Here is a 13,595-nt window from a genome sequence, read left to right on the forward strand (position 1 = left end):
ATGATGTTGTTCAGATCGAATTTCACTTTAATTGTGTCCAAAATGATGAAAATTAAGTTATTCAGTAAATCAGTGACTAATATGCATCAGGAATCCGTCAGAAATCAGGATAATTCTTTGTATAAAAATGACAATAATCCATGGAATAAACTAATCCGGATATACACAGGATATTTGTTCATTTCCATGTATTGGTTGACAGGATATAGTATCCTGTGCTATTTCAAAACTGGCTGTCACACTTATAGAGTATGACTCATTTTTCCTTGTCAAAACAGCGTTTGTCAACTTCCCTTCAGCAGTTCATGTAGAAACACTGTTATAATAATATCATTATTATTTACATTCAATATAACTTTTATGTGAGCGTTGATGTCTACCGCCATTCCTACTGTAAGATTAATGTCAGTAAGAAGAGACAGAATGCTGCACTGGTATTGAAATAGAAGCCTGTTTAGCTGAGTCACTGAAGAACAATAAATCTGTGTATCTGTAAATGTTCAGGAGTGACTCAATGCAAGTGCTCAGCATCAAAGGCCATTAAGATTTATATCTGTACAGTGTCTCTGAATTATAGTTGATGACCATAGCCAGGAATCCATTACATATTTTGTAGATCATCTCGGTACAAAATTTTAAAAGCCATTGATATAGATCAATCTGTTAGATTCATCTGAATAATATTTAAGAGCCATAGAGTTTGACAGTCTAAGTGAAAGCCTTACTTGAGATATGGTGTATTTAATATTTAATACCTACATGGCACATGCCTAGAATTTGTTGTCATCATTCCTGACAGTATACCTATCTAAATCAATGTTAAATGCCATGCAGCTGGCCTAGTAGTAGTAGTAATGTAGCCTAATAGCCAGTGCCATGGAGTGATGCAGGTCACAACCTATTCAAAGACAAATGCTTTCTTATAGGGGTGGGTCAAGGTTATGGAGAGAAAGACTTAGCTGTATTATACAAATACCTGTAAAGTGCAGTACAGTGTAGCCTTCTGTCTGTTGCCTGCAGCATGTGCAAGGAAGTCTAGTCGTGAGAAAGTAAAGAAATCACAGCCAAAATATTGGGTTTCCTAGTTGATTGTTGCATTTTTTGATAAGTTTATGTTTTGTTATGTGTACTATGTCCATGATCAGAGTCCATTATTATGGTGCAGCAAAACCAATCATTTCATAGTAAAGCGAAATATACAATGAATTAAAATATTTAAGAAATCTGTTAAAATCATCAGGACATTTCTCTCAAGGTTTAATAACAACCCTGTCAAGTTGTTTGCAATGCATGCGGTATCATGTATTTCTATGATGGTAATCCTCGAGTATACAGATTTGCATGCTGAGCACCTTTCACCTCTTTCTAAATTTGGAAACTTGATTGCTCAGTGATGAGTTGTAAATGTTATCACCCTAGGATTTATTGAAGTGTAACACAATTTGTCAAAATGTTTTGAGCCCAGGATAAAAAAAAATGTACAGTTTCTACTTGTAATCTAGTATATTGCAATTGTATTGATAGTCTGTGGTGCATAATTCACAAACTAAAACTTGTTATTTGCTGAAGAATACAGTTGGTATACATGGAATAAAGCAGATTATTTATATAGACAGACAGTTGGTTAGACAGTTGGTCTACTCCCAGGGTAGTAGTAGTATATTGTCATGCTTGGTCTGTAATAAATTACTTTTGACTTATCAGAACCATTATTCACATCTCCAGAGTACAGAAAAATGGAAAATTACAATTATGCAGGGACAGCCCACACTGTTAATTACCATGGCAACCAATGATTATTATGATGTATGTAACCTGGGTAATATTTCACCACTTATAGTGCATAAGTCAATTTAATATTGAGAGCTAAGTGAATTTCATGAAGAAATGCAGAGTAGCTGGATGATTTCAATAATGTGTCAAGTAAGGGATATTGGCTGAGGTGTTTTATCCAGTAATGGTGGCACTTCTTTTGTCTAGTGAAGTGACAGTGAAATGCAACTGAAATAGTTACTTTTATGAAGGCCATGCAGGCAGCTTGTTTGTCAAAGTGTGTATTAGTCAGACATGTCAAGTCTTGTCTCACATTGGTATGTGTATGCAATTGCAAGTACAACTTCCTAGTAAACCCCAAATTTATGATCTCCCTGGATTTCAAATACCTCAGATTATATTGATAGTGTTTTGAAAGGACAGCATCAAGTACTTAATCTGAAAAGGGTTGAAAATACAATGCACAGTTCTATCTAAAGTAATATACTGTCTAAAATTACCATAGCGTGTACATGCTGCTATTTAAAAAGGTGACTTAGAAAGTGGTTTCAGATTATGCTTTTCAATTTTATATGATTCAAATCTGTACAAATTGAAAGTAACTTACAATGTACATATATGTGTGTGTATAGTTGTTAGATGTTACCATAAACAGTTAATTTGCATAGAAAACAGAGTGTTTGATGTGAATACAAGGGCACAGGTCAAGGAAAGTATTTAAAACAAGTCAACGTACTACCACCTGACTAACATACAATATATCAGCCCACCTTACAGTTAGTTATATGGGCTAGGCCAGCCAGCAGGAAGCTAAAAACAATACCCTATTTTCTGTATTGCTGTATTTCACCATGCAGGAATGTATCTACCGGTAATACATGTACACCATACAGACGTGTGTCATATTATTCAATATTAGAAGATCTTGATTCTTTCAGGTTTTACAGACACTTGCAGATAGGAGCACAATGTTCAGTGATGTGTGTGTCATGTTGTAATCAATACCAGATAATGATACTTTTGACCAGTTTCTACATTTACTGTTGAAATGCTGTCACAATTGTATAACTGTATAACTCCCATCGAAATATATTCGTTGACAGTTTGTGTTGTAGTTTATATTACAATGTGCATCACCTCATGTTTGAAATGAAGTCAGAATTTGAAATGAATCGATATTGAGAAAGATACATGTACATAAATAACATATGGGTCACCTTGATATACCTATCATTACCTTATATGGTAATGTCACATAGGCCACAGCTGATTGCACTCAAGTCAAAGTTTCATGGGTTTGGTGGTGAACTTTTTAATGTTTGGACTCAACCTTGTTGATAACTTTAATACTACACCGACCATTGCTATCAATGAGTTGATGATCAAGACAGTTGGAAGCTAGGGTGGAGTCTTATTCTGACAGGTGTTGGTGGGGTTCAGTCTGAGTAGGGGTCACCTGGTATCAGTTTTTATTATCAGCGCTGAATAGAGGTGGAGCATGAAATGAGGCCATGACTGTACACAGTAACTTGATAACAATACTTAACAAGTTCTTAATGCAAGGCGTTGCCGTGAAATAAATCAAATTTTGTAAATGGTACTGAATGGAAATACATTCTGTTACTAAATGTAGCTAACTTAAAGAGCGTGTTGAAGGCTTGAATGAAGTAGAAAGAATAATGCAGTATTAATCACATGGCAGTGAAGAAGTTAATGCTATAGTTTTAAAAAAACTATGAAACTTGTCTTTGCCACATATTTGCCCTATGTGAGTTGATTTATGGCTGTTATTTGCTGTTAGTCATTCAAGCATTTCATGAGTAATAAGTTTTTCCTGAAATAAAAAAATGTTTACTTTCACATATCGCTTAATTTTTGTTTAATTCTTGAAACTTAAAAAAACGCACTACATGTATCAAATGTTTAAACAGTCTCTATTGATAGCATGCAGGAGTTGTTTGTCAGCACACAAAAGGAGAAACACATAAAGGTGTTATAGATCTAGTTACATATGCATGTCATTGCTTTCATCACACATAGTTATGTGTGGTCAAAGCTATTCATAATTGGTAGTGGATCTAGTTACCTGTGCATGCATTTGACCCTTTCTGTCATACACACAGTTGTGCTGCCAATGTACATATAAGGTGAATGCAGTGACCTCACTTGCATATGATATATATAAGTTGTACATAGAAACATTGTGTGTTGAAGCACAGGATATGGCTTAATGTAAGAAAATAGATAGAAATGGAAACTTTATTTTGTTTAGGTCACAGTTTGTGTTTGAATAATTGTGTATAATAAATAATGAATGTACAATGGTAGGTATAATATAAATACTTGGGTGACTGTTATGGCTTCTGACTGTACCACCATATATCACTATATGGCTGTGTCAGCTAAAAACAAACAATTCAAAATTCCACTGCTGTGGTCTTTAAACTTTGTCTATATTACTACCTACTTAAAAAAACTGACAGAATACCATTGTTTCTCCAATGAAAAATAGTGAAAGGAATGATAAAATTATGTTTAAGAATCGGTCTATTTCATGAGCAGATGGCAATCTTATGTATGTATTTTTCTACAACAGAAATTGACAATACCAAAGGCAAAATTATTGTTTCCATGACAACAGTTTATTACCATGCGACCATTTGTATATGCTTAAAACATTGCCATTACTTATGAAAAGAAGTACAGCCTGGTAAAACAAGGTATATTTCTGATGTGGAGTTACTTTTCATGTCAAAATCGTACTTAATTTTTTCTCTCCATGTGATACAGCTAAATAATATAGTAGCATTTACTTGTTTCCAGTGCCAACCCATCTTATCGAAGATTCCAAACAGTCAATGCAACACACCAGATACAAAATATGTGACACTGAGTCCGCTCCTATCAACCAGTCAATGCAATCAGTTACAAGAAATAATATGTATAAAATTACATGTAAACCCATAGTGTCGTTTGTAAGGCACCAAGGTTACATTGTAAGTCTAGTCTGTCAGATATGACATTCATGCCACACTGTCAGCTACCACACACATGATAGGCTGAACAACACAACATATGACATTCATGCCACACTATCAGCTACCACTCACCTGATGATAGGGCTGAACAACACAACATATCTTACAGTCTGATTTCGTGTCCTAAAAAGAATATTGGTCACTTTGTTCTTGAATTATATAATTACTGTGGTGGGTTTATACTTTCATTTTTGTTAGAATTTAATAGTTTAACATTTATTCCAGTCCAAACTCTGTCCTTGTGTTCCCTTGGTTAAACCTATGTGTTCATGGAGTTGCTATATATCATAGGAGATGTACGTGGGTGAGGATGATGTTTTGAATGTTTGTGACAGCCTTACTTGCATAGATCTTTATAATATAGCAACTTCAGGATCATCTGTGGTTGAATCAATGCCCTGAAAACTACTGGATATAGACCAGTTCTAGGAGGAGGTTTGCCATCATTTCTCTGTAGTTTTCAGCAAACCTGGTTTGAAAGATTATATTTACTTAGTGCAAGCCAATACATGAAAGACGATATTGGTTGAAGACATCTTTAGTTCAAAAAATGTTTGCTTTGTATACATGTCTTTTTAACTTAACAGTTGACATAAAATGTAAAAATCCATACTGGCCTTCAAGACACTACACATATGGATTACTCAATGTCAGGGAATGAAATTGGCTGTAGACTACTTAAAAATACAATGTTTACCTTGTCTAGTTGTACATACTAAAGTAGTTTTAGAGTGGACATGTTTATGTGCAATGTCAGAGTGTATACTGTCCCATATTACATGTAACAAGGGAGTGAATTTTCCCAGTGCCCATGTCTGTACATGTATGTTTGATTATATAATGGAACCACAACTGCTACCCTTAGAATTCTACTGCTCAAGTTCTACTTCTAATCACCATCCACATAACTAATAAATCAAATTCAAAAGATATCATCAACTAACTCATACCATTCATTTAACTAACAAATTAAGTCCAAATGACATCATCAACTAACTATATCACCTTTGAAATACTTACATTACAGTTGTCACTTCCCTATCCCCTTTTTCCCTTTTGTACCATGTTTAAATGATAACATAATATATATATGTAATTCTTTGTTGTTGTTCATCTAATGACATGTTCATATACATTGCAATACACTAACTTTCTTCTTACTGTTTTCCAGGAATGCGTTCACTTGATAATGTAAATTGAAAGTATTTTGTTGTCATGTGGCCATCTCCTTCCATAGCAAACGCTATCAGTTGTATGCAAACTGTTCCTTCCTTGCTAGTGACTAATATCTTCACATCCTTTTCTGTGTTAACTGAACTGCTTTACTAACCACCTTATACATTGACATGTCATGATATACCTATTACTTGCTTTCACATTGCATGTATGTGTATGAGAATGTTGGCTGTAGACAGTGTAGATATCTACCAGTAGAAATGTGGGCATGTGTTTCACAGTTTGTGCAGGTGTATGTTGCTGTGTAATGTGTGTGCATGTATACAGTACTTATAAACTTGTAAATTGAAGCTTTCGATATTTAATCCTGTAACCCTGTGGTTTCTAGAAGTCCATGTAAAATTTGATTATACTGTATAAAATATTACATTAGCCTATTAGGGTTTATCACAGGATGATTCATATTCTAGAGTATGTCAGTTATTATACTGATGTATAATTTTGAAGTCTTCATTTCAGCAATTCTACATGATGACTTTCTGCAACAAAATGAAAATGAAAATGAAAACCTAGCATGACTTCTTTTCATCATGAGTCTTTTGATACAATGTTATAAACCAAGTAAAAATGGAAATCTGAATAAATATCTGCCTCTTCCTGTCAGCTCTTGAAAAGAAAGTGATTTGTAGACATATCCTGTTGAAACAAAACACTTCCATGTGTCTTTTATGAGACAATAACTTTGAACATTACATAGAAACGTGACTTAGAAACTTGTACTTTCTCAATGTAAACTTTGCACAAGATTTTCACTTCCTGATCTTGACCTTTGACCCATCATGAATCAAATACCCACTTAACTTTAGTTTTATTAGGTTTCTTGAGAACCCTAGTTTTAAACAGACTTACTTGGCAACTGAGAGATGAAATGAGCTAGGAAACAGAATGTTGGAATGTAGTAAAAATTATATTATTCTAATGTATTCAGTGTTTTCGCTGACGATTTTTTTGCAATTTTTGGCTATAGAGAAAGTGAAATAAGGAAATACATGGCAATGAATGGGAAAGGGAAAATCTTGTAAAATTTATGGAGTAACAATTGGAAAAATCGCAAATCAAATTTATGTTCTAGTACGATCACTTTTTTTTTTGCTGAGATGTTGGAAAGGAAAGGAAAATCTAGACAATTTTATTTTCAAAATATTTCTTTTATGTAATTGTATATTCAACCAAGATTTGGAGGACAATGCTTGTAAATTGTACAGAGAACGTTAATAACCAAAGTTTATACTGACTCACCACCTACAACAGGAACACTACACATGTTTACTGAGAATTTTGATCGTATGTTGTGTGTGGGGTCACAAGGAGTTCAGATAATCATTGAACTAAATTTTTTACTGACTTGACATCTATCACAAAAGCATTAAAATTGTATACCGAGAACTTTTGATAATGTGTAGTGCGTGGGGGTTACATAAAATTTATATTGTAAATTATTTACGTCAACTTTCACTAGTATGAAAACTGATATCCCTTTTGAATCAGAACAATTCGATAGAATAGCTTTCAACAGTAACACATGTATTATCAATTCTATGTTATCTTGCATTGAACATTGGTTCACACTTTCAGTTAGTGGTTCATTACATACTAAACCAATTGGTTCACACTTTCGGTTAGTGCTTCGTTATATTCTGTTAGACAAAAATGGAATTCTAGGACCTTTGAATTCACATAATGATAATTGTCAGCTTTCTGGTATCAACAATATCTCTCAAAAGCAAAGCCCCGGGATGAAAATAATATTTCAGTGAAGTTCTATTTGTATTGATTTTGATTGAAATCTCAATGAAAATAGTGTAAAAATGGCCCAGCTAATAATATTTCTGTTATATACCAAGGGTATTATCAGCTGAAATTTACCAAATTTGTATTAAAATGTAATGAGATAAACATAATTCAGGAAAAGTACTGTCATATAAATTTTTTTTTTTTTGAAAAACCAATCTCCCCATTGATCTAAATGTTTTTTCTCATTTCTGTTAGAAAGGGGTCACACATACAAAACATCAGATACCCTGCAGCTTTTTCTTTTCAAGAGAGACCTTTTGTGGAAAAAAACCAACTAGTTGGTTGAATAGAATGGGTTTTATTTTCATTGCTAATAGAAGAGGCAGATATTAAAAAAAACTGGTTGTAGAAGTCAGTCTATGGTTTCATCATAGTTTTATATGAGGATAAAAGACTACAGTGCATTAATATAGTGAAAACATACAGTACCAAAAATAGTGAAAATAAAATGCTGGTGGTATGAAATAGATGGAAGGCTGAGTGAAATGATGATATGTACATGTATATATTTATACATGTACCATATCATATGTATTCCTAACTTAGACAGGATGTGTGTGTGTTATGCAATGTGTGCATACAGTATAAGAGATAAATTACTTTATGTGTTAATCTGTCTAGACAATGTTTTGTATTCTTGTCAGGTTATAATGGTATAAGAATTCTAACCACAGTCATATACACATGTATGTAACTAATGACTGTCTAGTACAAGTGGGACACAAATAGATATCACCCATGAACTTGAAGACGTAAACACACAAACACACACACAGACGACATATACACACAGACAGACAGACTGACATGCATGCAAAAAATTTACAATTTTAATTTGCATTTAAAATTTGGATGGAACAGAACATATTTCAGGTTCATAGAAATACATGTATGTCTTCCACTTCCTTGCAATATTTATCAACGACAAGAAATGGGGTATTTCTACAATCTGTATATTTATGGTCCGTGACAATTTTATCAATCTATAATCCATACTGTGTATATTGTGGATTATTTGTAATACTAGTAGATTTGTCATGAGACAGGCTGAGGGTTGTGCATATTTATAGGGAATTCAACAGCTGCAGTAAAGATGTTATTGATAGCATATGTACATATACTAGATGAATACTACTATGTGTACATTGTGGTTTGTCTTCTTGTTTGTCTGATTATGTTGTGCACAGCTCATTTCTGGTTACTGTAGATTTGCTAGTATGACAGCAATGAGAGTATTACATCTGTGTATGATGATTGTTTACTCACTGGATATGTAACTTCTCTACACTATAGTGGAACTACATGTAGACTGAATGATTCACGGTTGTTGGTGCTATTCTAATATGGCCGAACCCCACGATGCGCGAATTCAAGTGTGACATACTCGGGGGTATTTGCACGAGTGCTTGCAGTGTTTTCTGCGACAGTACTTTCATGAGTGTAGCGAGTGAAAGAGCAGCAGAAAACACTGCAAGCATGAGTGCAAATATCCCTGAGTAGCCACACTGGAACTCACATGGCATGGGGTTCTGTGATCACATGCTTTTGTGTAGCATGAATGATCGCGTCCTCATTTTCATGTCATTTGCATCATATATATGTAGGTTTGCAATGTTTTTGGTATTGCACTGCAGTGCAAATATCACCAGTAGTATGTATGCACATGTTCCGGTGCAAGTAATCTCTGGTATAATTTAAATAATTTGCTAAATACCATTTGGAACAGGTTAAAGAAGCATTTGCAATTATGAATCTTTTAGTTGATAGTGAAACGAGTGTAGTGTAGTTACAAATCTACTGAGAAGACAGTAAATGATAGACAGGTTAGAAAATGTATTTCAGAATCAAAATATTTAGGACAGTGATTATAACAGGTGCTCAATCATTTAAAATAGCTGAAATTTAGCAAACAGCCAACTTTGGTATCAGTCAGTGTACTGTATACAAGCATGAACCCTGGAGTAGAGTTCACTCCAAGGTCTGTGATATTAGTTATTGATGATGTATGTCTAACTACTATATTTATACTTAGCATATGGAAAACGAATGACAGATAATGATGTCATCGTCTTGGTTACGACCAGCACCGCTTGAAAAAGTAAGACAGGAATGTAAGATTTGATTAAATTCATGAGTGACTAAAACTTGAATGATCAAAAGTCAAGGTGACAATTGTCATTAATATTTGTAGTATACTTGTCAGTGGACCTGATTTGCATCTTGTGATTGTGCAGCTGATCACATCAAAATGGTACTGATTTTGTAGACATTCAAGTCTTTATATATGCATTTGTAGAAGTTGAGATGTATGGCATCTACAAAATGTACCTATCTGTATTTTGAACACAAATATTTACTTAGTTTACAAATTGTAAATATAAATATAGTTGTTGGACATATATGCCTCTCTAGCTAGTGAGAACATGAAGTAATCTAAAGCTAGCCCAGAGGTTTAGTCATCTAGCCCGGGCATCTAGCTTAGCCCAAAGATTTGGGTATCTGGCTTGAAAATACTGTTCACCCTAATACTGTGTTGTAGTATACTGTCAAGTCTGTATGTTGAGTCTGATAACCAAGTCAAGTCCCTGGGCTAAAACTAGCTCCACATATTGGCTCACATTCTCGCCTCCTGGCAACTAAGGACATTATCAAGCTAGATAACCAAGTGTTTAGCATTATCCCTACCTTAGTAGGTGAATCAGTTTTGATGATAACAGTAAGCTAAATGATTGAAGACCTGTATTAATGAATAACATGTATTATATCATGCACACGCCAAGTCAAACAAAAATATGGAATATATGCTGTTGTCGTTCTACATCACTAAAACGTGCATCTCTGGCACAACAACGAGTGTCTACATCACTGGTTCTGCTGTGTTCGAAATATGAGTCAAAACGTTCAAAATTGCTATTACTTCCCCGATTTTTCTTTGATATTATTGGCGCTGGTATAATTATGTCATTCTCCAATATTTTTCCTTCAGGTACATTTATGTCACTCGTAATTTTCTTTGGCTGAACAAAGAAAAATATTGCGGAAGAACATCTAATCGTAGTTTACAGTGACAAATATTTAGTTTCATGTCAATTGCTTTTAAAATGTAAGATGTAAAATTACAAACTAATAAACATGCAACTATTATTTCATACACCACTAGTTAGTACTCTCATTAATGAGTCAAGGTGTGAACAAGTTGGGCGTAAAGCTACTACATGCGCTCACACTTAAGAATGTGAGATTTATGTCAAGTATGTAGCAGCTTTATGTTGCTGGCTTGTACCTGCACAATGACAAATGTATATGAATTAAACTTGACAATTCTAATAAATCAATATTTAGCAAATCCACAGTAACCAGAAACTCTACCTTCGTTGACATGTGGTGTCTATAAATGGATTATGAATGTTTGCATACACAGTTTGATTTGGATGGTAATGGCCACATTACAACAAAAGAGTTGGGCTCAGTTCTTAAGTCCGTAGGTATGGATTTACCAGGTTACCGACTCAGAGATCTTGTTGCCGAGATTGACAGGGACAAAAATGGAACCATAGAGTTGGATGAATTCGTAGCAGTAAGTATTGCATTGATATCAAGTAGATGTTAGTTATATGTAGTTGTACTTGAACATTTAGTATTGATTAGACTTGAAACTGCAGCGTAGATTTACAAGTGTAGTTGCAGTGTAGATATGATTATATAGATCTAGACTTGAAACTGCAGCATAAATTTACAAGTGTAATTGAAGTGTAGATATGATTATATAGATCTAGACTTGGAACTGCAGCATAAATTTACAAGTGTAGTTGCAGTGTAGATATGATTATATAGATCTACACCTGAGTCTGCAGTGTAGATCTAAAAACATTTTCAGTATAGATCTACACATGGAGCTGCAGTGTAGCAGTACAGTTGCAGTTGTAGCTGCAATGTAGATCTGCAATTGTAGATGTATAAATCTAAACTTGTAGCTGCAGTGTAAATCTAAAATTGTAGCTACTGAGATATAGAATTGTAGATGCAGATTGATTATCAGGAATCATATCTGCTTTATAGTATACAAATGTAGCTCTACAATTATAGATGTAGTGTAGACCTACAGATGTGATGGTAATATTTACAGACAACTATATTTCAGCTGCAATATGAATGTAGATCTAGTCTTATGATGATGTAGTTGGCCATGATATCATCTTTTTATGAGTCCATTCCTATAATTCTGTTTCAACATGTGTTAATCTGGCCATGGAATCAATGTACAGCTGGTTTCCGTTCTTGTCAGGCATTCTTAGAAAGACATGACTTTCAAATTTGTGTCACCATGGATGTAAAAAGTTGATGTTGCTCTGTCTACCTCTACAAAACAAACATGTTAAGGATTTTGGTATATGAGAAAAAAAAACATTTCTGCATATATTATCCTAGGGTATTCCCTTAGACATGATTTCAAAACCTAAGCTGTGAACATGAAGTTTATAAACTGACGTTTTGAAAGGTGCACATATTGAATATTTCTGAAATATGTAATTGTAATGACACAATGAAGAATCTACCATGAGTTGAACGCCATCTTTTATGAGAATGCCTGCATGCTAGTATCAAAGTTGTAAGGACAAATTTACATGTAAACGACAAATTTCAAAGAAATATCATGGTGAAGTTTTAAGAATTGAAAGTTATTTGTCTTATTACCATGCCTATTGCAGAATAGATTTAAAAGCTAGAGGAGTCTTCTCTGTATTGCATTTGACTGTGTGATTGTAGAATATCATAGAATAGATGTAAGAGTTTGAAGTGCTTTCTTTATGGTAGATGTATTCTTCTATGAAGTCTAAGGAAGTGGCACAAACCTTCAAAAAGGCATTGTCTAAAAAGGAAGGTATTGAAGCTAAAGGCGGTACATCTCAAGCATCCAGTGAAGGAACAACACATTCATTAGCAGAAGAAGAAACAAGTGCTTTCACTGGTAGGTTCAAATTTAGATTTATAATGATTACATTTGTATATGACTATTGTTTACTTGCATGGGTGTGCACATATAGTGGCATACTGATGATATTGCAAATGAGCAGTGCGCCCTCTACATTTTAACTTAGCCAATTTGATGTGCCACTGAAGCACACAATTTCTAGTGATGCACCAAAATTGGGTGTTCCCCTATCTCTTGTGGTGACTCATAAGAAATGCCAGTTTTTATCACACTGACCAGTGTGCCCTCTAATGATAGCCAAATTTTGTTGTTGTGAGTCAAAATGAGAAAAACTGGGATTTCTTGTGAGTCACCACGTAGTAAGAGATAGAGGAACACCAAATTTTGGTGCATCACTAGAAATTGTGTGCGTCAGTGGCATATCAAATTGACTTACATTTTGTACAGGGCACAATGATACTGACCCACAACAACAGAGTTTGACTATCATTACAGGGCACACTGCAAATGAGCATATATATGTCTTGCAAATGAGTGAGTATACGAGCATTCAACATGAAATCAGGAATGCATAGTCTGAAAACTACCAGTTGTGTCTCCCATCACTCCAAGAACATCACTCCAAGAAGTAAAAGTATCTTTTGTAAACTTTGGGTTGTAGAGAGTCACTTTATGATTTTACATCACTTACAGTATGGGTGATTGCCAAGAAATACGAAGTGAAAATTATCGGCCGTGAATTGTTTGGTGGTTGCTCTAATTTAGCGGTCATGCGTTTTGTGGGGCTAGCCTCATAAATATGGAATGGTTGAACCTTGCAT

At 34.3% G+C, this 13,595-nt stretch overlaps 1 protein-coding gene across 1 annotated transcript in view; it reads left to right on the plus strand.

Moving 5' to 3' along the window:
- Nucleotides 1–13,595, plus strand: part of LOC144434663 (plastin-2-like) — a 36,159-nt gene that overhangs the window by 3,943 nt on the left and 18,621 nt on the right. The window contains exons 3-4 of the mRNA XM_078123168.1: nucleotides 11,263–11,418; nucleotides 12,657–12,810. Coding sequence (XP_077979294.1) covers nucleotides 11,263–11,418; nucleotides 12,657–12,810 — 310 coding nt within the window. The remainder of the gene's footprint in view (nucleotides 1–11,262; nucleotides 11,419–12,656; nucleotides 12,811–13,595) is intronic.

Source organism: Glandiceps talaboti, chromosome 4, assembly GCF_964340395.1.
Source record: "Glandiceps talaboti chromosome 4, keGlaTala1.1, whole genome shotgun sequence".
NCBI lineage: Eukaryota > Metazoa > Hemichordata > Enteropneusta > Spengelidae > Glandiceps > Glandiceps talaboti.